The sequence below is a fragment of the Ovis aries genome, chromosome 13 (assembly GCF_016772045.2).
Source record: "Ovis aries strain OAR_USU_Benz2616 breed Rambouillet chromosome 13, ARS-UI_Ramb_v3.0, whole genome shotgun sequence".
In the NCBI taxonomy this organism is placed as follows: Eukaryota; Metazoa; Chordata; class Mammalia; order Artiodactyla; family Bovidae; genus Ovis; species Ovis aries.
In genome coordinates this window covers 58227483-58253483 of record NC_056066.1, presented here as the reverse complement: position 1 = coordinate 58253483, position 26001 = coordinate 58227483, and the positions used below count along the sequence as shown (strand labels likewise).

At 54.3% G+C, this 26001-nt stretch overlaps 1 protein-coding gene and 1 long non-coding RNA gene across 12 annotated transcripts in view; one reads left to right on the top strand and one right to left on the bottom strand.

Moving 5' to 3' along the window:
• Positions 1-26001, top strand: part of LOC105606212 (uncharacterized) — a 38517-nt gene that overhangs the window by 5487 nt on the left and 7029 nt on the right. For 2 of the 5 annotated variants that reach the window (XR_006055665.2, XR_006055666.2), the window contains exons 2-8: positions 4351-4469; positions 13589-13708; positions 13800-13949; positions 15197-17866; positions 17943-18036; positions 18479-18676; positions 25501-25709. This is a non-coding gene — a long non-coding RNA (uncharacterized LOC105606212). Of the gene's footprint in view, positions 1-4350; positions 4470-13588; positions 13709-13799; positions 17867-17942; positions 18037-18478; positions 18677-25500; positions 25710-26001 lie in introns of all 5 variants that reach the window. The other 3 variants (XR_009595956.1, XR_009595955.1, XR_009595957.1) reach the window with 2 other exon arrangements.
• ZBP1 (Z-DNA binding protein 1) lies at positions 15315-25760 on the bottom strand. 7 transcript variants are annotated; one of them, XM_042229939.2, is made up of 8 exons: positions 23809-25760; positions 22865-23074; positions 22050-22115; positions 21475-21648; positions 20185-20346; positions 18872-19075; positions 17648-17860; positions 15315-16353 (listed from the first exon to the last, which is right to left on the bottom strand). In XM_042229939.2, the coding sequence occupies exons 2-8, from the start codon at positions 22956-22958 to the stop codon at positions 16202-16204; spliced, it is 1065 nt and encodes a 354-aa protein (XP_042085873.1). In that variant the 5' UTR covers positions 22959-23074; positions 23809-25760; the 3' UTR covers positions 15315-16201. The 7 variants fall into 7 exon arrangements, with proteins under 7 accessions (XP_042085873.1, XP_060252968.1, XP_012044312.1 ...); XM_060396985.1 differs by having other exon boundaries at positions 25371-25760; XM_012188922.5 differs by having other exon boundaries at positions 22865-25524; positions 25604-25760.

Below are 26001 nucleotides of genomic sequence, written 5' to 3'. Positions count from 1 at the left end.
TGGGATAGCTGAGAGGTATCTCAAGCAAAGAGGACTGAATGTTATACCCTGTGGATTCTTCCAGAAGAAGGAGAGACACATTTTTGCTGCCATAAGGGACCTATCTATCTCCCTTCCTCTTTCTCCATCCAGAAAGGAGGTTTCTCAATTTGGGACTGACTCTTGAAGAGACAGAGGACAGCGAGCCCACAGAACTGCTCCTCCTTGGGTATCCCTGTGCCTGTTTCCTATGTTAAGATTGGGAAGGTGATGGATAGGATTTAACCTTCTGTTTTCATTGGAGCTATTCTGCTTCAGCTCCAAAGTGCAAGTGAAAGTGTTAGCCACTCAGTTATGTCTGACTCTTTATGACCCCATAGGCCATACATAGGATTGTTTACATAGGACTGTAGCCCACCAGGCTCCTCTGTCCATAGAATTTTCCAGGGAAGAATATTGGAAAGGGTTGCCATTCCCTTCTCCAGGGGATTTTTCTGACCCAGGGATTGAACCTGGGTGTCCTGCATTGCAGGCAGATTCTTTACCTTCTGAGCCACCAGGGAAGCCCTGCTCTGTTAAACCAGTCCTTTGGAGCCACGGCTGCACCTCTTTAGAAGCAGCTGTAGGGGGTGCTTTTATCATCCAAACACATCTTTGGAAGAGTCTCATCTTCAGACCAGTCAGTCTGTCCTGAGATGTCTTGCAATCACAAACACACTCCTCGTGAGAGGAGCCCTAATAAATACGATTTCTCCAATTTGTCATATTCCCACCAAGGTTCTAGCACCTGGGGAGTTGGGGCTCAGAGATGTGTCTCAACTCACTCCTTAATTGGTTTTTAACTTAAACCTAAATCCTTCGGCATTTTCTCACCTGGTGTCTCTTCGCCATGCTATGCAATTGGTCATATGTATCAATACAAAGGGCTTCCTAGGTGACTCAGTAGTAAAGAACCCACCTGCCAATGCAGGAGACATAAGAGACACGGTTCGATCCCTGGGTTGGGAAGATCCCCTGGAGGAGGGCATGGCAACCCACTCCAGTATTCTTGCTTGGAGAATCCCCATGGACAGAGGAGCATGGTGGGCTACAGTCCATAGAGTTGCAGAGTTGGACACAATGGAAGCTACTTAAAACACAGCACACATCAATGCAAAGTCACAGACTCATGCGATTCAGACCAGGAAGGGACATTTAAGGAACAACCAGCACATCCAGGGTGCTGTAAGCTTGATGCTATGGTAGACATGTGACCTGGACTAACTCATTCACCCACTCACTCCCACTGTCAAACTGCCACCTGAGGGAACCATCAGTTCACCTTCTTACCCAGGGCAAGCCACTGCGGGACCATAGACAATGGAGTGTACATTCCTTGTTTGATTTCATCCCGCGACGGGAAGCTCCCTCCCTCTTTCCCAAGTAGCTGCAGAATGGCTATATCCAATGGGGTCAACGCAAGAAACTTCTCTGCGTCCTCAAGGGCTTGGTGTCTATGTCCCAGAAAACACTCCTGGTGATAAAAACAACCATTAATGAGCCCTGCAGTTCCTCCTTAGATCCTGCTGCCCTGGTGTGGGTGGCCCCTTCCTTGTTTACCTAACACAATGCCTGAAACAGACCTGGTCTTCCAAGGAGGCTTCTAGGATTTAGCCTGCAGCATCCCCATGGTGTTTCACATCAGTGAGGGAGTAGGAAGAGGCAAGAGGGGAAGAAAGGCATCTACGACAGTGAGCTTGGACCCTCAGGCTGACTCTGCGGACACTGGTATGTATGTCCTGGGGTGGGGAGAGGAGATAAGTAAAACCTATGGTCCCACCTTGGGAATAGTAACACAGGCACCCATGCAAGGTACTCTCTGTTGCCAGGAGTGTTTTAGCGTCTTAGAAGGACTAAGCCACATTCTCTTCTTAGCAGCCTGAGGAGGTTGGCCCTCCCTCCCCACACCTGCACAGACTAGGCTGTAGTGAGAATTAAAAGAGATAATACACTCTTGAGAGTCCCTCGGACTTCAAGGAGATCAAACCAGTCAATGCTAAAAGAAATCACCTTGAATATTCATTGGAAGGACTGATGCTGAAGCTCCAACACTTTGACCACCTGATGCTAAGAGCCAACTCATTGGAAAAGACCATGATGCTGGGAAAGATTGAAGGCAGAAGAAGGGGATGGCAGAGAAAGAGATGGTTGATGGCATCACCGACTCAATGGACATGAACTAGAGCAAACTCTGGGAGATCGTGAGAGACAGGGAGGCCTGGCATGCTACAGTCCATGGGATGGAAAGGAGTTGGACATGACTGAGTGGCTGAACAGCTTAGAACAGGGCCTGGTAACTTCTAAGCACTTGAGGAGTGCAGACTGTTAACTATTTCTGTCTAACAGAAGAGGAAACCAAGGCCAGAAAGCACAAGTGGTTTATGATCAATATTCCTGAGCCTTGGGCTGAACCCTGGATATTAACCCTGGACATTAACCTAGACCTTCCAAGGAATCAAGTCAAGCACATGAATGGTGAAAATGAAGATGCTTCTGGGGACTGGCCCCAGAGTTGCTTTCAGATCAGCTTGCATTAGAGGAGCTGTCATTGTCCTCATGACACTATGGCATGGGGGACACTATGGCATGGGGGACACTATGGCATGGGGGACACTATGGCATGGGGAACACTATGGCAAGGGAGACTAGACCTGTTTGAGGCCACACAGGGAGACAGGATTTGAACTCAGGTTCCAGGAGGTGCTAAAGATCCTGCCTGCCAATGCAGGAAACATAAGAGACATGACTTCAATCGCTGGGTTGGGAAGATCCCCTGGAGGAGGGCACGGCAAGCCACTCCAGTATTCTTACCTAGAGAATCCCATGGACAGGGGAGCCTTTCGGGTATAGTCCTCAAACAGTCAGACAGGACTGAAGCGGCTTAGCACAAGCATGCACTCCCAAATAGCAGAGCCCCTGTAATTAACAACCACAGAGTGCTATTCTTACTACTTCCTCCTCAAGGACAGAAAAAGCAGGCTCCACTCTGAGCCAGCATCCTTTACACTGACACCCAGGGTATGCCTGGAGGTGGCTGTAGTGCAGACAGCATGTGCAGGAGGGCAGAGCTTCTGGTGATGGCCTGGGGAGTCACGGACAGAGGTACGGACAGCATTCCTGCAGGGCTGTTCCCCAGCTGTGTGATCTGTGGCCAGTGCAGCTCTCCCCGCTCTGAGTGCAGCTCCCTGGGATGGATTGTTGCCCACTTTTCAGAGAACATCATGGCACAGCTGGGGTTGGACCCAGCCAGGAAAGGCTCCCAGTCTGCTTTGGCTCCTCCCTGCCACCTTACTCTACCCCTGGGGCTGTAGGGAGGAGGAATTGGGGCAGATCCCAGCTGGGCACAGAGCAGGCCTGGCCCAACCCGACCCTAAGGGGCTGCACTCTGAATCAGGACTGTGGCCCCAGGGGAGAGCTCGGAGGTGGGCTTCCCAGTGCAGAGCGCTGAGCTGGGGGAGCCAAGGGCCCCAGTCTACAAATGAGCTACCCCCTCCCCAGGAATGGCTCCAGGTTCAAAGCCACACAAGGAGCACAGTCAGAACAAAGGACTTGAGGATGTAGTCTCCCTGCCCCACTGCCCCTTGGATGTCACCAGTTCTGGGGAGTTCTGCTTTCCTGGCAGGTGTGGGGGGGGGTCCCCCCCAACTCTCCGGTGTCCCCTGCACTGCCCCCTGCCCTGCTAGGACAGGGCTTTGCATGCCTGATTTTGCTTTACCAAAGTCCTGGGCAGTGGGGGCAGACCTGCTGGGGTGGGGGCGGGCTGCCGCAGCTAATCCAAACCACTGTCTCCAAGAGCTTGGACGTTTCCAGCCAGAGATCCAGCCCCAGCCAGCTCCATTAATCATTCCCTGTCCATTGGAGTCGTGCCTGGAAGAACTTTCCAGGCTCCAGCTAGCCCAGGCCCCAGCATCATGCCTGGCTGCGATCAGTCCCGTGGGGTGTTTTGTGACCTGCCCGAGGAAGGGGGATCTTTGGGGTCTGTGGGGAAGGCCTGAGTTCCTGTGGCTGGGGTCACACTGCCTCACACTCCTTCCAGAGCCAAGAGGTGGTGGGATGAGATTAGATGAGAAACAGGGGCTGGGGCACTGGAGCTGGGCAGCCCCATAGACCGCCCCCCCCCACTTCCTGCCACAGCCTATAAAGAGGGCCAGGGTCTCCTTGGAGCCCTGGGGACCATTGTTTACTCACTAAACACCTGCAGAGGACCTAGTGGTCTGAGACACTAGATGCAGACATGAATGTGAAAATGAAATCTTGGTAAAAGGACGTTGAAACTAACATGGAAATGCTCACATTTATTGAGCTTTTACTACATATCAGGCTTATTTCCAGGCTCTCAACAACTGCCCAGCTCACCCTGGCCCCCTGGGTGGGGAGATCACCATCAGCTCCACTCCAGGGCAGCCTGAAGCTCAGAGGGGTCGGCCCCTTGCCAGGAAACGGCAGAGCAGGTAAGCTCTGAGCCCCTTGTCACCTATGAGCCAGTTGTGGGAAGGCCTGGGATGGATATGGACACAGACATGTTCCCTTGGCCAATAGCCAGCTTCCCAGGAGGTGATGTGGGGGCTGCTGGGGACTCGCTGACTCGCAGACCCAGAGGGGCCACCCGGGGCAGGGCTGAGACCCACTACCATCAGCTGGAGTGAAGAGCTGGGCGGGGGCGGGGGGGCGCTTCACTGGGAGGGGGCCTGAGCAGCAGATGGAACATGTCCCCACGAGCGCCTGGCAGGAACTGGATCCACCCACTCTGCTCTGTCCTGGGGACACCCACAGCCTCTGGTCACCCCAGGCCCACTCGGTGCAACACAGCTGCCTCCAGTGGAGGCCAAGTGCCAGTCCCAGGGCCACACGCAGTGCCAAGCCAGCACTTCTGCGGGGAGAGCAACAGGAGCCTCCTGCCTGCAAAGAGACGTCTGAGCTGAGCAACAGAAAGACATGGGAAGGGCGTCCCATGAGAGGGAATAGCCTTGTGCAAAGGCTTGGAGGCCAGGGTGAGGCCAAGGCATGTAGGGAAGAGAAGCGGTAGTTGGGGGTGACGGGCTGAGCTGGGGAGTAAGCAGTGGGGAGAAGAGGCAGAGGGGTTGGAGGGCCGGTTCTGGCTGACCTGAGGGCCAAGTTCGAGGGGGCAATGGGGAGCCACTGAGGGCTGCGGTGGAGGAGCAGCAGAACTGGAGTGGCATTTTCCAAGTCTCTTGGATGCCGGGTAGAGAAGGGGCAGAGAGGTGAGAGAGGGGCGGTCAGTGGGGAGGCTCCTGCAGTGTCTGTAGAAAGATGGTGGCGTCGGGGCCAGGTGGCTTTAGAAGCAGGGGGATCTGGTGGGTTTGAGGGCTCTACTGGGTGAATGTTGTCTCTCTCCCTGGGGAGACTGCTCAAGAGAGATCTGTGGGGTCCTGGGAAGAATATGATGAGCAGGGGTTGGGGATGCCTGCCTGCTGGCAGCGGTTGGGAGCCGCCTGGTCGGGCCCTCCCCTACTCCCAGGGCACTGGGAGGGCAGAGACCCAGAGTGCCAGGCCTCAACCTCCAGGGACTTTTGTCTCACCCAGGAGGAGCTGGGACCACCTCAGAGCAGCAGAAGGGGCAGGGAAGACTGGCTCAGCCCACCCCCCCCCCCCATCCCTCACAGAGGAAGGGAAGGCTGGAAGAGGGGGTGGGGGATCAGCCTGGAGAAGGAAGACAGGGTCAAAGGACTAGGGGCAAGAGGGAGGGCAGCTTGGTGCCAAGGGCAGAGAGGAGGTTTGATCTGGGCTTTGAAAGCCAGAAAATGAGAAGCTGGGTCTGGGGTGGGAGGGAAGCCCCCACCTCTGGTGGAAAGCCTCTGAACCGCTTCTGTAATGTCTGGCCCCAGCAGTTCCCTTAGGCGTCCCCTGTCCAAAGCCGGAATCAGCCAGGACCGTCAATGCTTAACCCAGCGGGGACATCGGCCATGGTGTCAGCACTTGGACCAGGCCCGGGGTCTCTGTAAACACCCCAGGCCAGAGCGAAGTCCCAGCCCAAAGTCATGGCCCGCCAGTGGGGTTCAAGTCCACCTGCTCGACTGTGGGGTGTTTAGCAGCCAGGCCCGAAGAGTAGTGGGTGCAGAGACTGTGGGGTTCCCGGGGCAGCTGACCTTCCTGCGGTGTGACCGTGGTCCCCTGGGGAATCTAAGGTGCAGTCCTGCTGGGACAGACTCCCCTTATAGGGTGAGGGGATAGGATCGTCTGGGACTGCACATAGGGACAGGGTCCTCAAATGATGGCACAATTGCTGTCCTCAGATCTCACTGTCCAGTGGAGGGAACAGGCGCTGAGCTAAGCCCGTCCCTGCCATCCAGGTGGAAGGTGGATGGATGAGGGTCCCTGTTATGCCCTTGGAGGGTCACCAGCACACCCGCCCCTCTGCCTTGTGTGTCATACGGGGTCTGGAAGAGTTGCCCACTCTTTGGACTGACTGTTTCTTCTTCAGTAAACAGTTCTCGCTTCTCTGTGTCGGGCTGGTTCAAGCACATCAGGTGTCTGGGCTTCCTGAACCACCACAGCAGCCTGTGAGCTCGGTGCAGGCGGGAAGCCGGGCAGAGATAGGGTGTGCATTTGCCTGGCTGCACAGCCTGGGAGAGGGTTTGAACTGCCGAGGTGGCTCTGGAACAAAGCGCCTGCCCTTGGGACAAGGTGGGCAAGGAGGCCTCTATTTCCCCTGCTTGCCCTGGGTCCTGCAGAGGGCAAAGGGCAGAGAGCAGAGGGTAAGAGCTGCTCCTTCTGGGTTCGGGCTCCTGGCTTGGTAAGACATGAGTCACTGAGCTCAGCCAACCACCAGCCCACATAAGGTCCCTGAAAGCAGGCTGCTGATGCTGATTCCCAGGCTACACTCATCCTGCCCCTCTTCGTCAGGGGCCCTGGAGCCAGCATTTCTATGGAACCCACACTGGGGTCTGAGGATGGTCAATACAGGCCAGGTGCCTGGGGGTGCTGCTCCTGGAGAAAACAGCAAATGCCCTGAGAAACCCATAAAGCATGGGGTGGGGTTTATGGGACAGAATGATAAATATTGACTCAAGGAACAGTCCAGGAAGGCTTCTTGGTGGAGTCCAAAGTTGGGTGGGGCCTTAACAGTGAGTTCTATGGCAGAGTTGAGAGAGCACCCAGGTGGAGGGCACTGCCTAAGCCAAGGCTCAGGGGCTGGAAAGGGTGACCCTGGACTGGAGTGATCAGGTCTGGGGAGCACCTGGGGGAAAATGCAGGGAGTGAAGCCCTGACCTTCAAAGGCCCGGAAGGGTGGGCTAATTGACCAGGTTCCAGCCCTCAAAGGGCATCAGTCACCTGGGGGTGTTCACTCATTCATTTATGAATCACAAACATACTGTGTCCCTATTTGAGAGCCAGATATAGTTCTTGACACTGAGAGGATCGCAGACAAACTGATAGACAAGATCTCTACCCTGGTGGAGCGGAGAATGTGGTTCAAGAAGGGACAGTAATGAAAGAAGCAGGGACATAAAGTATGGCAGATCACTCTGGATGCTTAGAAGGAAATAGCTCAGCGAATGTGGCAAGGAGGGCCTGGGGCTGGGGGGAGACTCTCTAAGGAGGAGACATTTGAACTGAGACCGGGAAGGCGAGCCAGGAGGACAGAGTCAGGCTGCTGGAGGGAGTGTGTGTGCAAAGGCCCCAGGCAGGAGGCCTGGGGTAAATTAAAGGCTATGCAATTTGAGGCCAGGGAGGGAGACAGAGGGATGTCAGGAGAGGAAGGTGCGGGGCCGGCAGTGCCAGGTCAGATCCGCAGCCCAGGCTGGCAGGGATCTTGAGCAGTGAGCTCACCACGGAGTGTTCTCAGCTGATGAGATTTGCATGAAATGCTGATTTCAGAGTCCACCCAGACCTACTCACCTGAATTCTCAGGAGGGGGGTCTGGTAGTCTGCCTGTGCAGACACCTGGACTTTGCTGGACAGTAAGATTTCATGTGGTAGGAGCAGATGCTGAGAGGCAGACAGAGGTAGAGAGGGGAAATCAGACAGAGATGCAGAGAGAGACAGGCAGCTGAAGACAAGAGCTGGTGGGGCTTCAGGCGTGCATGGGGTGTGACCCCGACCAGAATGAGGGGGTCAGTGAGGGCTGGGAAGGGGCCAGGACAGGTGGGGTCCCTGCAGGGACTGAACACAAGGCCATCTGAAGGTCACTTTGAGGACACACACCTCTGGGCAGAGGGAAGAGATGGGCAGGGTGGTCGCCTCGCTGTACGGAAGAACTACTGATTTGGGTGTGGTGAGTCCACAGAGACCCCCTACCCACGTCTTAGAGTCTGAAGCTCCTGATCTCAGGACCCAGTCCTGACCCTGGGTGTCCTGGGCTCACTAGAGGCAGAAAATTGGATCCCATGAGCACTTGCCCCACTGCCCCATTAATTCCAAACTTGGGCTCAATTTGCAAAAGATGATCAGGGGCGCCACCTGGTGGTCAGAGCCCTGGCCACGGCCCTCGTCAGGGCCCACAGGGTGGGGGGTCCCAGGAGGCCCTATGACAAATGTTTCCTATCCTGTAAGACCCTCAGTCGTGTCCAGCTGTCTGCGACCTATGGCCAGGCTCCTTTCTCCATGGGATTCTCCAGACAAGAGTAATGGAGTGGGTTGCCATGCCCTCCTCCAGGGGATCTTTCCAACTCAGGAACTGAACCCGTGTTTCCTGTGTCTCCTGCACTGCAGGCAGATTCTCAACCTCTAGCGCCACTTGGGAAGCCCATGTTTATAGTCACCCAATTATCGCACTCGCCCTGCAGGTAACACCAAAGATCCAGGTAAAGCAGAAAGAAGCCAAGCACCGGGAGCTTCAGCCAAGGAGAGCCTTTCTTCACGTGCACACACGCTGACTCTTCTGTCTCTTTCCCACGCACCCAGATATTTCTTACCCAAAAAGTGCATCACCCCGACACGGAGCTCCGGGACCTGCCGGGACTGTCCCCACACACCTTGAGATGCTGGGTCTCCTTCCTTCCGTGTCACTGAAGGTTCTTTTACAATGTAATCTGAGCAGCTGCATATGCCCTCTGGGTGTGGCCAGGGGGTGATTCAGGCTGGCTGAGCACTGTAGGTTGGATTTATTAGAGCAAAGTGAGTTTTCCAGAGTTTCTCATCCCTTGTGGAAAATTGAAACTTCAAAGCCCTCGGCTCTGTGATGAGAAGGGAGTTTTGACAAATCCACATTTGGACACACACCTCCTGGCTCTGGGACAAGGCCCACCCAGCCTCCTAGCATCAGCTATGAGTCACCCCATGACCTGCCCCAGGCTCTGCCTATAGTTGGAAGGTCCTGAACCACCATGGGAGCTGGTCAGACCAAGATTTGATTTTGCTTCCCTGGGCCTCAGTTTCCTTATCTGTGAAATGGGCAAAATCTCTGTGCACTTCTTAGGGCTGGTGTGAGGGCTGAACAGGTGATGTCTGTGTGGAGGGACAGCTCAGCATTCAAACGCAGAGTCATAGGCTATGGGATGAAGCCTGGCCTGCTCTCGTCCTCTGCAGATGGGGTTGGGATACCTCCTAGGATGGGCCTGAGCAGCAGATGGCATTAAGTCACAGCAGCTTAGGCTCACCGTTTGTTGTCACTGTGGCCATGGCTGTGTGGGAAGGTGTGAGCACAGGATCACAGCAGCCACATCCACAGATGTCCATGGAATGCTCACTGCACACTGGACGCTGCCACGGAGCATGTGTTAACCCTCTGCTTTGCAGATGGGGAGCCCGAAGCTCAGAAAGACTACAGCATTTCCAGGGCCAAGCCTCTGCTAAGAATATGAGCCATGATGGTCCCAGGCCTGGCTGCCCCTGGGTAGGCAGGAGGCGGTGATGTTGCCCAGAGGTGTGTCGGTGTGGGTGTGGGTGTGTGTGCATGCCTGTGGGAGGGGGCTTCCCTGTCGGGAGGGGCACCCCTTCTGTCCTGGGCACTGAGCTGTGTGTGCACTGTGGAGTTGAGATGCTGAGGCCCTAGGTGGTAGACCGCTCAGGGTGAGTCACAGCCCAGAGGGTGAAGCTTCTGCCTGCTGGGCCTGACGGGGCTTGCTAGGGGTGGTGCAGCTTCTGACCATCCTATCCACACTGATGTTGGAGTAAAACCAGGGGCCATACAGGATTCGGAGGAGGATGGGGGCCTGGCGGGGGCAACATGGAAAGGGGCGGCCTCTGAGATGTGGGTCGCTTAGGGGGCCATGTGGGAGGGCCACACTTATCAACAGCGCTGATACAGGGGCTCCTGGTTCCTAAGAACCAGACACTGATTTCATCCTGCAAACCATCTTGTGAAGGAAGAGCCATGATTAGCCCATTTCACACATATGGAATCTGAGGCACAGACAGACTAGACATCTGCCCCAAATCACCCAGCAGGAAAGGGAGTGGCTGAACTTAGAAACAGAGTGGCCCTGAGCTTGTTCCCTTCAGCCCTATACTGTTGCAGAGACAGGGGGGCATTCACCTGCGTGGTGGGCCTGCCTGAGGACAGGTGGCTGACTGCACTCAGGTGGGGGAAGGTGGGAGCCACCCCCACCTCCCAGACCAAGGCATTGCCCAAGCATGTAGGCCTTCCATGTACAGAGATTTTCTTTTACACCCCGAGGGGCTTTTTTCACCCACTTTGTCCCCTGGGTTGGATGCTGGCTGTGTGACCATGGGCAAGTAGCTTAACCTCTCTGTGACTCAGGATTCCCACCATGTGAAATGGGATGAGAATCCCTTTCTTCATAGGCTGGATGGAAGGATGAAGTGAGTTAGTACAAGTAGGAGTTCCACAAATGTCAGGACTCAGGGCTGTGACGCCGTGGACCAGGTCCCTGGGATTCCTGCAGAAGTTGGGCTTGAGTCTTCCGGGGGATGGGGGTCGGTCCCAAAGCTTATAGGGGTATTCTTCTTGAGGAAAGAGAATCAGCTTTTGTGGGCACTGCGTTGTTGATTTTGGAGTGCTGGCAACTGGGGGAAGGGTGGGCAGTGCAGGGACTTAACCTGGGGTCTGTGGACAAGTTTAGGTTGTGAGGCAGAGCCCCAGATGTAAGTCTGGCCATTTTAATGGGAGGGAACGGTCCCAGCCCACCCCCTCCCCAGACTGGGACCCTGAAAGTTCACAAGCCCAGCCTGGTGGGGGCTGTAGCGGGCCAGTGGCCAAGTTTTTCGTCGCCAGCAGGTGGCGCTCAAACCAAAGCAGTGAAAGGCTGAACCCGAATCCTCCACAGTCCAGGCTGAGGCCACCTGGGACCTGGGACCCTGAACCTGGCTGGGACGTGGCTTGGGGTTCTTCTCCCTCTAGATGCTCTCCTGCCACCAGCTAGAAGGTGATGCTGGGTGAGGGATTTCTAGGGTCCTAACAGCTGTGGTCTGTTGGTGTCCTGGATATGACCAACTGGCAGGGATATCTCAGCCCCCAGGGGGCTCTTTGGGATCACAGAGGAGCTTTAAAAAACACACCCCAGCCCAGGCCTCTCTCCCAGAGACTGTCATCAGTCGATTTGGGGTGGAGTGGGACTCAGCATTTGTTAGATGCTCTGAGAGCTGAGAAGCACTGTGCATGATACCCAGTGTGTGGAGGAGATAAAGGACCTTGAGGGGACATTATCCTGGATGGGCAGACAGTAACCACAAGGGTTCTTAGAAGAGGCGGAAAGAGGAGGGAGGGGAGAGAATCGAACATGTGATGCTGCTCAATTTGGGGATAGAGGGAGGGGCCGTGAGCCAGGAGAGCAGGTGCCCCTGGAAGCTGGGAAAGGCAAGAGAACGGTTCTCTGCCAAATCTCCAGAGGAACCGGCTTTGCTCACGCCGTGACTTTCACTCAGTCTGCCTCCAGGACCAGATGCTGAGTTTGTGTTGTTTTAAACCCCTCACATGCGGCAGTTTGTTACAGCAGCAACGGGAACCTGCTCCCCCTGCCCCGAAACAACAAAGTGTCCAGGTGGGGTAGCCACCCCTGCACCGACCACGGCACATACCACTGTTTCCTTTCAAAACTAAAACTAGAGCTACTGTTTGACCCCACGATCCCACTCCTGGGCAGGTATCTGGAGAAAAACAAGATCCGAAAGGATACACGCACCCTAACGTTCATTGCAGCACTGTTTACAGTAGCCAAGAATTAGATGCAACGTAAATGTCCACTGATACGGGAATGGATACAGAAGGTGTGGTACATATGTACAGTGGAATATTACTTAACCATGTATGCAGTGGAATATTACTCAGCAAAATAATGCCATTTGCAATAACATGGATGGACGATAGCTTGTCATACTGAGCGAAATAAGAAAGACAGAAAAAGACAAATATATAACATCGCTTATACGTGCGCCCCAAAAGAAGGGAACAAATGAACTTATCCACAAAACAGAAATAGAGTTACAAATGTAGAGAACAGGCTAATGGTTACCAGGGAATAAGGAGGGTGGGGAAGAAATGAATTGGGAGGCTGAGATTTACAAATGCCTGGTGGCTCAGAGGTTAAAGCATCTGCCTGGAATGCTGGAGACCCGGGTTCAATTCCTGGGTAGGGAAGATCTTGTGGAGAAGGAAATGGCAACCCACTCCAGTACTCTTGCCTGGAGAATCCCATGGAAGGAGGAGCCCGGTAGGCTACAGTCCATGGGGTCACAAAGAGTCGGACATGACTGAGTGACTTCATTTCACTTCACTTCATACATAAAATAGATAACTAAAAAGAACCTACTGTATAGCACAGGGAACTCTACCCAATATATTTTAATGACCTATATGGGAAAATATTCTAAAAAAGAGTGGATATGTGTTTATGGATAACTGATTCACTTTGCTGTACAGCAGAAACAGACACAACATTGAAAACCAACTATACTCTAATAAAATTTTTTTAAAAAGAAGGAAAATAGAATTGTGTTTGTGAGCAGGTCATGGTGATTTTGGAAAATCACTTTTAACTCAAGTAGCAAATTCTTCCATCCCCATCCCAACCATCACCGTATCCCACTCCAGAGGCTTCAAGTTCTGTGTGCACGTGAATCACTGAAGAAGCTGGGGCGATGGATGAGCTAGTGAGAGCAAAAGGCTAGGGGATAGATGGACTTAATCATTCTTTGTATTAATGGTAGCTAGTTAATTTTATTCCTGAAGAGACCAGCTTTGACCTTCACCTCCAGCCCCAATTAACTGCCAACAATGCTTTGTCAGCGTGTTTACCCCAAATGAATCGCACAGAGAGGTGAAATCTCGTAGGAAAATTGAGTGCTCTGGCTTGGGCTGCAGGTGGGAGCTGAAGTTGAGCTCTGAGATGATTTTGATCACCCGCCGATACAGGCCTGGTTAACCACAGACGCCGGGCAAACTTTGAGGCAAGCACTTAGTTTTCAGCTCACCGCAGAGGGAAGACAATGCCAGAGCAAGGAGCCAAACCTGATTTCATGCCCCTAACATCCTGGTGGCATGTTTGCAAACTGGTTATCCCAGGCAGGAATGATTTGGGGGCCCTAGGTCACAGGGGTGGTCGAGATAACTTTGTCCCCTTGTAGACAGGGCCATTCCAGTTCACCGGGCAAAACCCTGCCTTCCTTGTAATGAAGCCAACTTCCTTGTTCTCCCTGAATATTTGTGCAGGTGGAGCGGTGCTTGCTCAGAGCTCAGCATCAAGTCCAGATTCCTCTCCAGCCGATCTTCCAGGTGTTTTCTCTTTGCACTGGGTTTTTCAGCGACACCCACACTGCTGCGCTGCTCCGAGTAAGTCATCTTGTTCTGAGCATCATGCCTTTGCTCAGGCTGAGCCCTCGCCTAGAGCATCATTCCCTTCCCAACCCCCTCCTTCTGCCAGGTGCTGAAGAATGAGTTCCAGAGCTATCTCCTTCAAAGCCTCCTGGCCCTGCAGATGGTGTCTGGGACCCTGTTCTGCCCTCCTTTATTCCACGTGGTCATTCCTGCTCAGGACTCACTGCCCAGGCCTGGGCTGCCTCTTCTGCTGACTGTGAGCTGCTCCCTGAGGGCAGGGGCTGGGTCTTCCTGTCTCTGCAGCCCAAGGGCATGGTACTCAGGAGGTGGTCAGAGTGGTGGGAGGCGGGGGGCCTCCATCTACTGGAGGTTCAAGAGCGAAAAGACAGGGCCTCTGTGCCTAGTGAGTTCACCCGGCTAGTGCCGGAGAAGATGTAGCTGGCTTCTGAGGTTCTCATCTGTCTTGTTGTTCAGCCGCTCAGTCATGTCTGACTCTTTGCAGCCCCATGGTTTCCCTGTCCTTCACTCTCTCCCGGAGTTTACCCAAACTCATACCCATTGAGCTGATGATTTGGGAGTTTACCCTTTTCTGGTAACATTAGGGAATGACCCATCCCTAGCCTTCAAGGCTTCTAGAAAGGTCAGTTGGTAAAACTATCAGGGGGCCACGATGGGCATTGAGGAAGTCAAGTCTTACATGGAGAGCAAAGAGTGGGTGGTTCTAATGTATGGTAGACCCAGGAAAGCGCCCCCTGGCAGGCTGCTCCTGGCCGCCAGAGGCCCTGTCTGTTGAGTCCTGTCCCCAAGGCCACAGAAGCAGAGCCCAGAACCAAGGTCACCTCCGAAGCTGACTGAGCCCTTTTGTAACTTTGCGAGAAGCCCCTGATCATCATTAACAAGTTTCCTGACTCCCAGCTAGGCAAAGATGCCCACTCCAGTAAATACCATATAGCATCCCAAGCAATTACCTGGTGAAAACCATCCAGCAGGAATTTTCTTTGTCTTGAGGCTGTAAAAATCGGTTATTAACCTGCAAAAACTGTCAGCTCTCCCTGGCCTGTCGGGAGCTGTCGGTCCGCTGCACTCGCAGCGGTCACTCTATCTCTGCTGTTTGTTCTCAATGGAGAAGGTGTTGGCCCCCCACTCCAGTGCTCTTACCTGGAAAATCCCATGGACGGAGGAGCCTGGTAGGCTGTAGTCCATGGGGTCACTAGGAGTTGGACATGACTGAGCGACTTCACTTTCATTTCTCACTTTCATGCATTGGAGAAGGAAATGGCAACCCACTCCAGTGTTCTTGCCTGGAGAATCCCAGGGATGGTGGAGCCTGGTGGGCTGCCTTCTCTGGGGTCGCACAGAGTCGGACATGACTGAAGCAACTTAGCAGTAGCAGCAGCAGCAGAAATGCAGGAGACCCCAGTTCAATTCCTGGGTTCTGGAAGATCCGCTGGAGAAAGTATACACTACCCACTGCAATATTCTTTGGCTTCCTTTGTGGCTCAGCCGGTAAAGAATCCGCCTGCAATGTGGGAGACCTGGATTCGATCCCTGGATTGGGAAGATCCCCTGGAGAAGGGAATGGAGCCGAAGGGTGGGAAGCCAGCACCAGCCAGGGAAGTCCTTTTTATTTTTCCCCACTGCTGCCACAAGACTTTATTTGTGAAACCCCAGGCACAGCCCAGACACACACAGAGCACACGGGAAAAGCACAATATGTCACAGGGCGCCTCCAGCCCAGCCCCACCCCCACCCTAGGTCTTCAGGCATGATCAGGCCCTATCCCTGCCCTCCCCGGCTGGAGATCCAGCTTGGGCCCACCCAGATGCCCCCTTTGGCATGGCTCGCAGACATCTCAGCAGCCAGAGGAGGCCCCATGGGGTGCGGAGCCAGCACCGTTCAGGCCAAGTCTAGCTTCCAGACCCCCGTGTCTGCTCCCTGGCTTCTCTTCCTGTCCACATGCTGTGGGTGCCAGCTTTGCCCTCTGACCACCCCCCCACCACCACCCCGTGGCCCCAACCAGAGCAGTCTCTGCCCATCAGGCTGAGGGGTCGCACAGCGGGGATAGATGGTAGGGGCAGGGGTGGCCGGAGGAACTGAGCCTGGTGACAGGAAGCAGAGCAGCCATCAAGAGACCAGACCCGGACAGAGCAGGACAGACCTGGCCACAACATAGGGAGGGGACAGCAGCTGCTCAGGCCTGTTGGGACCTGACGGCCCACCGTGATTGCAGTGCCCACTTTACTTCCGGCCTTTGTTCTTAATAAACTCACTCCTTTCTGGAAACTCTATTCCAAGCCGCACTCAGACTGCCTCGACACAGCCCTCACACCGTGCCGGGTCCAGCCCAAATGCTGACCCACACTGGCCACGCGTCCGGAGGCGAGAAGGTAAGAAATAACATGGCAGCAGAGAGCTCACCCGCCCCCAGGCTCTTTCTGTGTGTCTGCCTGCAGGCTGTTTGCCCTGAGTCCCACCCCTCTGGGGACACCGGCTCTTCGGGTCCATCACTCAGCAGGTGTCTTCTGTGTTTTCGGAGTCATGCCTCTCAAGGGTCGTAGCTGCCAGGTTTTCTGAGATGAGCGTCTCAGCGCTGACGGGGTCAGCCCGACTGCCAACAGGAGGGACCTCGCTTCTGGATGGTGCATCTCGGTGGGGAGGCTCTGGGGAAGAGAAGGGACCCCAGGAACACGTCAGCCATCTCCCCACGAACAACTGAACAACCGAGGTGACTTGGCTCATGGTTGCTGAAGCCGCTCCCTGGGGTGCAGGCTTCACGGGTGGATGGCCTCACGTCCCCATCTACAAAGCCCTATCCTTTCTCCCCCAGACCAGTGCTCCCACTTCCTCCCTGCCTTTGATTTCAGGTTATCTTTGGTCAGACTTTTAAATTGTGCCCCACATCATGCTGTCCCCCTGCTCCAGCCCCCCAGGCCTCCCCAGCTCACTTCAGATAAGACCCAGGCCTTTTTCCTGGGCTTCCCATCAGGGAGAGACCCAGCCTTGCCCACTGGATCCCACCCCTCTGCTCCCTGGGCTCATGTGTGTGGTCCTGGACTTTGTTCCCATCTCAGGGCCTTTGCACTTGCTGTTCCCTCTGCCTGCAGTGCTCTTCCCACATCTATGCTTGTCTGGTTCCTCCCTTCCTACAGGCCTGGGCACAGATGCCACCTCATCCTGAGGGTCTCTGTCGGCCTGGCTAAGGCACATCTACTAGGTCACACTGCTGCCTACCTGCCGCCTCCCGTTTTAGAGTTCTTTTTAGTGCTGGTCTCAAAAGGCTAGTCTCTACTTGCTACTGGACTCTTATCTCATGAGTGGGGTGTATTTGTCTCTTTGTGCTCTTAGCTGTATTTCCAAGGACGGGGAGGGTTTTTGTGCAGGAGTGGGGCCAAAGTGGGTGAATGAATGAATGAATCAATGACTTCTTCCTAACAACTGAAGACGTGGGAGAAGCGTAAGATGGCTACAGCATTATTCGTGGGGAAGAATTAGTGAGCTGGGTGACTAAGAGTAGAGGAATGATCATGTTCCAGAAGGTTCCAAGGCAGCCCAGCCTCATGGCATGTGGCTTGGGTGGTCACACAGGCCCTTCAGATGGGCCTGTGTTCGGCTTACTGCTTTCCGGTCTTTGTCTTGAAATTCTTCCTAAATTTTGAACAAGGAGCCTTGCTTTTTCTTGCTGCACCAGGCCCCACAAACGTGTCACTGGTCTGATCCAGGTGCGGCAGCAGTGAGTGGAGCGCATCCAATCCTCCCCACAGCCCAGGAGCCATGGGCTCCTCTAACCCTCAACTGATAGATGGGGAAGCAGAGGCTCCCAGCTGAGTGATGGGTTAGGTGTTCTCCACTTCTGCCATGACTCTCCTGCCTCCCCGACTCCAGGAAACGGGAGATTCAGGACTGTTGAGTGAATGAGAGAGAGAGCATGGGGCCCCCGCCCTGCCCCAGGCTCACCTGCATCCCCTCCTGTTTCCCTAGGCCTTTGGACTCCCTTGACATCAGCTGCCCCCGGGTGGACCATCATCCTGTTGCTGTTGCCGACGGTGGTGTCCTCGAGGAAGCAGGAGCGAATGTGGATTCTCTGGGACGTGACCCCTTCGGACTGAGGTCCTGGTTCAGGGATTTGAATTTCGATGGAAGCTTCTGGGCTGGTACCCAGGACAGAGGCTGCAGGTTGGTCATAGAAAGGGATTTGGGGAGGGGGTGTGAGCAGCTGGACAGCAGGCCTGACCTCCAACATGGCTCCCAGATCCTCCACAGCTGACCGTCCTCCTGGAGCCTCCCTGCAGTGGTCCATGCCATGCTCTGTCATTGGCAGACACGTGGCCTCACGTGGTGACTCTGTATGTACATGCCTGGGCTGCCAGCTCTCTCGGCCCCTGGGTCTGCCAGCTTGAGCTCCCCTCCTGCTGCCTGTCCCCACTGACCTGGTCCCCTGTGCCTCCCCAGGCACTCAGCCACTGCCCCTGTGGACCCCTGTCCCTGCCCCTCTGCTGCCTGCCTTCTGGCAGCTCTGGAACACCATCTCCATCTTCAGTTAAAATCTTCACATGGCCCCCGGCCCAGTCCCCAGCCCCTGCCATCTTGCTCCTGCCTCCTCTGCCAAACTTCAAAAGAGAGCTGGACATGCTCTGTCTCACCTTTGTCCACTGCCCTCGCTCCTTCTGGCCCCTCAGCTCACCGCAGACCCCTTGCTGCCAGACCCCGTGACCCTCCCTTGATCTTAAAGCCTCTTCTCTTCTGGAAACTTGTGCCCTGGCATCCCTGGGGCTCCTCCTCTCCCAGGCCTCTCTGCTGCATCTCCCCCAGCCTGTCTCTGGATGCCCAGTGCCAGCGAGGACATCGTCTCGGCCCTCTGGTCAACAGCACCTAGGTGGCTCCTTAGATGCCTTTCCAGCCCAGCCATCTCCTTTGTCTCTGCTTCATCTGGCCCAGGAAATGATCCCTGCCCATTGTAGAGATGAGGACATCGAGGTTTCCTAGGTGAGTAGCAGGAATGGGAATCCTTGTGTTAACTCTGCCAGACCCCCTTGCTCTACTCTGTGGACAGCCTCTTGGTGGGATGGAAAGAATTTCCCATAATGCCTCTCTCACCACAAGGACTGGCTCAAGTCCCATGTATTGAGGAGGCCAGGTGGGGTGGGGTGGGGGCAGGATGGCAGCCCATTGTCTCATTACCTGGGGGGCTGTCAAAGGCGCCGCAGGCAGAGCCCTTGGCTGGGTTGCTGTGAAGTCGCATCTCATTGCCATGTCCCATCTGAACTCGCCTGAGCACAGACTTCTCCATCCGGATGTCCTGGGGCCCCCTGGATCCAGCCAGGGAATCCAGAGTTGAGGGATCAGCAGAAGGCATTGGAGGGAGGTAGCAGGGAGCTGTGGAGCCTGGTAGAGGACATGGAAACATGACCCTTAACCCCCACCCTCTGCTACCGCTCTTCCCACCCCCTCCCCACTATGCACACAGGTAAATCCTAGCCAGACAGAGGAGACACCGGCAGACTGGGAATGATTACTTTAGGCTCTGAATTGAAGAGCAGGTGGATCGGCAGAACAGTTAGCGTGGGTTTCCAGGGTTTTATAACTGGGATGCCTGGGGTGTCAATGGGGCATTGAAAACCCAAATACTGAGCATGCCCTCTGTTCCTAGCCATTCTTACCCCTCTGAGCCTATTGGGAAAAAGTCTCCTTGGGGGTGAACTTGGTGTTGACCCAGAGCCCTCAGGGACTCTGACATTGTTTTATTTTCTCAGCATTTATTTTCATGGTGACCTTTGTGGTTTTCAAGGTAATGCTGTAAAAGTTTACTTTAAAGTGAATTTGAGTAGAATAAAAGGTAAACCATTTAGCAACACTGAGTAAACAGTTAGCCAGGGACTCAGCCAAAATTATGGAAGGTGGAGCTCAGAGGACTGAAGGTGGGGAAAGGTTGATTTAGATTCTAGAACAAAGTTCCTCATTTCACAGTTAGGGAAACTGTGGCCCAGAGCGGGGAAGGGCTCTCTCTAGAGGTCAAGGGGGTATCCCAAGTTTGGGGTCAATGCTTTCACTCATGTCCCGTAGCTGGACTGAGAGGTGGCCCTGTCCCCTCTCCCCACAGTGCCTGGCACGGAGTAGGTACTCACTTGCTTACTATTATTCCATCAAAGCTAGGATGCACCCAGTAAGAGGGATCCCAGTTTATGAAATGTTAACATGAGGGAAGAAACAGTGTCTTGGAACAAACACATGTTACAATGATACCTTGTGACATCTTAGTAAGAGAGAGTGAAGGAAGTTGTTTCTTGTGGAAAATGTGGCGAAAGATGGCAGAGTAAAGGGAGTGCAGGAAGGGTTTGATCCAGGCACAAGGAGAGACAGCCTGATTTTGGGGAAAGCCAGAAAGGACCTTGGAAATCTGATAGCTGCCCTTTCTCCCTGGAGACATGCACCCCCGGCTCCTCACCCCACCCAGATGGACAGGGCCCCTCTCCTAGGCATCTCAGAGGACTCACCGTCTTCCCCAGATCCCATCTGTCTCACTAGGAGATTCCCGTGTCCAATCTGGATATCTTCACAGTTCTGGATGGAAATGTGGCTGTTTGGTCCCTTCTGACAGATCATGTTGATTGGATTTTGCTGGTAAATAACTGGGGTGGGCTGATTTCTAGAACCTTCTGCAAAATAATATTCCACTCAATCCCTTTGTGCCTCGTAAGGGGTCAGAAGTTCCAAATACTAGTCCACAGCCCCAGAATCTCCTGGAGGGGGCTGGTTAAAACACGAATTCCCAGGGGCCCACCCTGGGGTTCTGAGTCAGTGGGCCCAGGTGGGCCCCAGGAGCCAGAGTGTTTACCAAACACTGCAGGTAAGCTTGTACTTTGTCCCACAGGCCACCCTACCCATGTGTCCTCTGCCACCGCGGGAGGGCAGCAGGTGCCTTGCTGCTTGCACCCTCTGCCCCCTCCCACTGCGAGGAAACGACAGCACTAACCTCTGCTTTCCTTTAGGGACCTTTCCTTTAGGGACCTTTCCTTTAGGGAGCTGCCCACGGGCTGCTTCTAACCATGGGAAAAGCTTTGTTTGGTTCACAAGGCATTTTTAAGAATTTGGAGTAGTCACCACTGTTTAACATCTAGCATTTAAGAAGCTGAGGCCCTCCTTGGGTGCCTTAAGCAGGGGTGTCAGCTCCACGTGGGCTCCACACAAAGGGCCACATTCCCACCTTTGTGGGCCCTTGGCTCTTGTGTCTTTGTGAGCATTTAAAATTGCATTTAGTGACTGTATTGGGATAAAGGCAAATATAACTCAGCTGGAATTATTAGCTATTCATTCTTACTATGATATCCATTTTTTCTTCTAATTTAAAGAGAAATTGGAGCATTTGGTGACCCCCTAAAAGTACTGGAGGCTCTAGGCCTTAGGCCTGCTATTTGTAGTGCCTTAGTCAGTTCTGGGACTCCACCTGTGGGTATGTAAGCCCAGCCTAGCCAACTCCTTCAGCACCTTTAAAACTCCAAGTTGGGCAAAATGCTTACAGAAAACTGTTAGCAAATTCAGACTGAGACCTGTGTCCCAAGGTTGATACAGTCAGGGGTGGACCCCACCTCCAGGAAGCCCTCCCTGGTTACTTCCACCAGCATTCCCCTCCCTCCTGGAATCCCCTGCCAGGGACAGGTCAGCAAGACTCCAGCTTCTGACAAGGTAGGGAAGCTCCTAGCAGGAACCCGGCAAGAACCAGGGCTTGCGTGTTACAATTTCTCTTCACAGCTCTGCCCTCTGCCCTGTCCAGGGTAAGGGCCTACCTGATTGATAAATTGTCCAAGAGTTTGATTTCTGGTCAAAGTCCAGGAGGTGCTTGTCCCTCATTGCATACAAGTCTGGGTTGACTTCCTTTGCTGTCTTCATCCCCAGGGCCTTGGCGATCATCAGGGCTTTATGGGGCCCATGGGCTTCCAGGAACTGGTAGATCTCTTTCTCTGGGAGGTGGGAGGCCGGTGGTTAAAGAGGACCCTGGAGGCTGGATCTACTCCCCTGCTTACCAGCCCTTGTGCCCATTTTCCTAATCTGTGAAATGGACACAATAATATTACTGCACCACGGAGGTCACTCTGGGGGTTGGGAATTCTCTCCAGGGGCTCCAGACAGTGCCTGCCCACACTAGGTGCACAGCAAATGCTAACCATTCATCAGACAAATGATTTCTCAGTCACTTAGCCTCTTTCCCCAAGAGGCAGAGCCTTGCCTCTGAATACTGTGTGCAGTGTGGGGACCTTTCAGTGGGTGGGGTGGTTGTTGCTGGACACGTGTTAGCTTCCTGAGTGACCGTGAGAGTCTGGGGGCAGAGGGACCCGGTGCTGAATGAAACCAGGATGCTTACGCTGTTCACTGAGCTCTGGGCCCGGCTTCTTTGGAACTGCAACTGCATCTTGCTGGGGCCTCTCCACTGGAGAAAGAAAGATGGTCAGGGGTGAAGGAACGGGAGAGGGGACGTGGATTCTGCCAGACAAAGGCGGGCTGCTCTGTAGAGGACCCAGTATGTGGATCTCCAAACTCAGATTCTAGAGTTAAAGGAACTTAGCTTCAAATCCTGCCCCACCCACTTCTGGGCTTCCCTGGTGGCTCAGACTGTAAATATGGGAGTCCTGGGTCCAATCCCTAGGTTGGGGAGATCCCCTCGAGAAGGGAACAGCTACGTACTCCAATATTCTTGCCTGGAGAATTCCATGGACAGAGGAGCCTGGTGGGCTACAGTCCATGGTGTCGCAAAGAGTTGGACATGACTGAGTGACTAACACCTTCACTTTCAGCCCCCCTCCCCCAACCCTGGTCCTGCAACGGCTTTTTGTAAGTACCTGACACATGTCAGCTGTTTAGGGCCATGGGCTGCAGAACCAGAGAAGCAGATCTCATGCGATGCTCAATTATTATTGTGTCATTGGTCATGTCATAATCATCATTATTAAAGTTTTGCTGAGCATCTACTACGTGCTGGCATGGGCTTAGCCATTTGCATCAAATCCTCTCACCTCCATTGGCCAGAGAAAGAAATCAGGATGCAGTCAGAAGACAGCATGCACCCTCAAGGGCAGAGCCCGTACTTGAACCCAGGTCCAAATCTGGGCTTGGTCGCTACCAGGACCGCTCATGCTGGGTCCCGCACCCCCACCTCTCCCACCCGCGGTGACAGGTTACCCCGCTCTGTGGGAACCATTTCTTTGGTCCCGCTGTCGCCCAAGCACCACATTGCAGGGCCTGCGAGCATGACTCCTTTTGACTCCTGCTTCATCTTGTGGAGGAGCTGGTTGAGCTTCTTCTTGGGCACTTGCAATTTCTTTAACAGTTGGGTGGTCTTCACAGGGGAGCCAGCATCCCTCAACACCTCCAGAATTCTCTGCTCAAGGTCTGGGAGAGGGAGACAGGGGCAGAGACAGAACTGAGGTCCCCACGACCCAGCCTGGGCCGTCAGGCGCCCCCCAGAGAGGGATCTAGGGCAGACGGAGGAACAGAGGTTAACGTAGACACCCATCAGTGTCTCCTTGTCTTCAGGGAGGGGCGCGTGGGCTGCTCAGAAGTGACCTGGGCAGGACAGTCTGGTGGCCAGAGGAGCTGCCAGGCCTTCCGAGTGTCCCCTGCCTGTGTGAGCACTGGAGGACAGATGAGAACAGTCAGCCCTCAGGTGTCCTCAGAGCAGAAGAGAGTGGAGGCGGCAGGATGCAGGAGGGTAAGGGCGGAGCAGAGGAGCCAGGGAAGTAAGGCCTGTCCCTGGTGCCTTCTATCCCCCATCCACCCCGCCCTGTGGAATCTGCTCCTCGGGCTCACCATCCACGGGGGGGTTTCACCGTTCATCCCCCCCAGAAGCCCAGCCGGCGTCCAGAAACAGAGCTTTCACCCTGCTGCCCAACCATGGAGTCCTGGTGGTGCCGCTCCAGACTCTCTCAACCCCTTCTCCTTTCCTCTGCCTCCACTCCCCACTCCTTGTCAGCATCCCCTCGATGACAGAAGTTCCACCAACTCCAGCTTCCCTCCAGTCCACCCTCCTCTTGGCTGGCAGAACCCGTTCTGCCAGCCTCATCTTTACCCACCCTCTACTGCCCTTCAAGTGCCAACCTGTTTGAATTCCTTTCAGCCATACTCACCCCTGGGCCTTTGCACATGCCATTCCCTTTGCCAGGCATGCTCTTCCCCCCATTTCCACCTGTCCAGTGTGAGTTCTCACTCAGACTCCAATGCTGGAAGGCTGTCCTGAGTGCCCTGAGCAGGTGGGATGCTGGTCCTGTGTGGGTCCCCTGCAGAGTGTCCCCAGGGATCCGCTGCTGTGACTGCCAGGTTCACTGTAGTGGTTCTGTGTCTAGCCATGGGCCAGGCATGCAGTAGGGTCTCACGAACTATTAACAGCATTTGAATGGAGGAGGGACTGGATGAAAGAGTGAGTGTCCACTCCTGGGTAGATGTGTGCTCAGATGGCCTGGGCAGGGGATGGGCGCTCCTCCAAGGCCTCTGTTTCCGCCTCCCCTCTGCCAGAGTTAATGGTCCTAAGCAGGATGCCTCTAGGCTCAAAGAGGAACTTTCCAAATAGCCTCTACTCCTCGCAGGCAGGCTCCCATAAACCCAAGCCGGCTGCCCTGTGGGGAGTGAGAGAACTGGTGGGCGCAGAGCCAGCAGTGCATGGCGCTGGGAGAGAAAGTGTCTGCCCCTGAGAACACCATGGGAATGCAAAGCAGGGCCTTTCTTGGGAAGGCCAAGTTACCTTCCCAGGGCAGCAGCCCAACCCTTTGACTTCTGGGTTCTTGCTGGATTCTGAGTGGGCAGCACTAGGGGATGACCTGTTTGCCAGCTCTGCGCTGGGCACTGTGGCTTGCTCTTGTGGGCGGAAGGTTTGCTTTCTTCTGGGGGCAGGTGATGTGCATTACAACCCCTGGGGTCACCCAGCCTGAATTTCACTCACTAAACACTACCCCCGAGACTGTCATACCCGTCCCACCCACTGATGCTTTGCCTAGCCTTGAAAAGAGTTTTGATTCCTGAAAAACCTGCTCCTGGGTGAGCCTCTCTCTCTTCCTCCTCCTGCAGTCCCCTGACCCCAAAGAGGAAATGGGGTCCATGCAGTGAAGGCTGGGCTTGCCTCCCCCACTGAGTCTTCTGGCTGCTGAACCAGAAATTGCAAAATGGGATGAGGTATAAATGATACATCAGTTAAAAGGAAAACCTGCTGGGGAACAAGTTAAATTCAGTTACCCAGTGCCCCTGACAAGTCTCCTTGGGAAAATACAACAGGAACCTGGGAACCCACCCTGGGATTCTGGGCCACTCCCAGTTAACCCCCCTCCCTGACACAGCATATTTTCCTGGGTTTGAGCCAAAATTCTGCCACCTATCAGCTGTGTGACCTCCATTTCCCCATCTTTGAAATGGTGAGATTCATGACTACTTCAGATCATGGTGAGGTTCAGATAGTTACTGATCACAGAACAAAGACAGACAAAAAGCACCTCAGCCCCCAGCCCACACCCTTTCGGTGGGGACCCTAGGAATCAGCTCTGTTCAGTGCCAGTTAAGTTTCGTGTGCGCCATTCAATAAAAGAACAGCAGCAGGAGGAAAGCCACATACAAGCAAAGCAACTTCCCTCCTTCCTCAAAACGAAAGTGAAGGCGGGTGTTCAGGCCCCACGCTCAGCTGTGGTCGCCTGAGTCATTTCACCTGTGCTGCCTGTGATCTCGGGAGTGAGGTGGGAACCTCAGCGGGCTTCCCCTGAGGGTTCCTGCAAAACGCACACGGATTGAACCCGATGCAATGCTCTCTCCCTCTCTTGTTACGGTGGTGCCTTCAGGTATTAGCCTATCATGGTTGTCATCTGAACCAAGAAAAGGAACCAGAAGAAAAGTTAAGTCCAGCCCAGGCACTCCCGCGGGTCCTTAGAAGGAAAAAAGTACCTGTGTCTCCTGGGTCAGCAGGGACCTCGGCCATGCTGGCAGCAGCTGCAGGAAGCCTGGGAGACTTGGAGTCAGCAGCAGGCTCTGACCCTGGGGCCTGCATAAGGTGGGTCCGGTCAAGGCTGTGTGTACTCTTGTGGGCCAGGCTGGTGCTTCTAGCAGCTGTGAAGACACTCCAGCTTCATCCGGACAGCTGTCAGCTGTCAGCTGTTCACACCCCGGAAATGAGGCCCTAGGCAGCCAACCTGATCAGTTTCTGGAGAAAATGAAAATGAAACTCTTATGTGTGGTTTTTGAGAGAAACAAAATCGAAAGCTGAATTGAGCAAGACACAGTTAGGCCTTCTACTAGATATTGGTAGGGAGCTGCTGAGATGGAGGAGACCAGAGCTTCTTCTA

Excerpts from the sequence above, each read along its gene's own strand:
- ZBP1 (XM_012188922.5), bottom strand. The coding sequence starts at position 23,198 with ATGGGTGTCTACGTTAACCTCTGTTCCTCCGTCTGCCCTAGATCCCTC. Across the intron at positions 22,116-22,864 it reads AATGGTTCCCACAGAGCGGG|TGGAGAGGCCCCAGCAAGAT; the intron begins GTAACCTGTCAC and ends TTCTTTCTCCAG. Across the intron at positions 21,649-22,049 it reads CCCAGAGCTCAGTGAACAGC|AGAAAGAGATCTACCAGTTC; the intron begins GTAAGCATCCTG and ends CCCACCTCCCAG.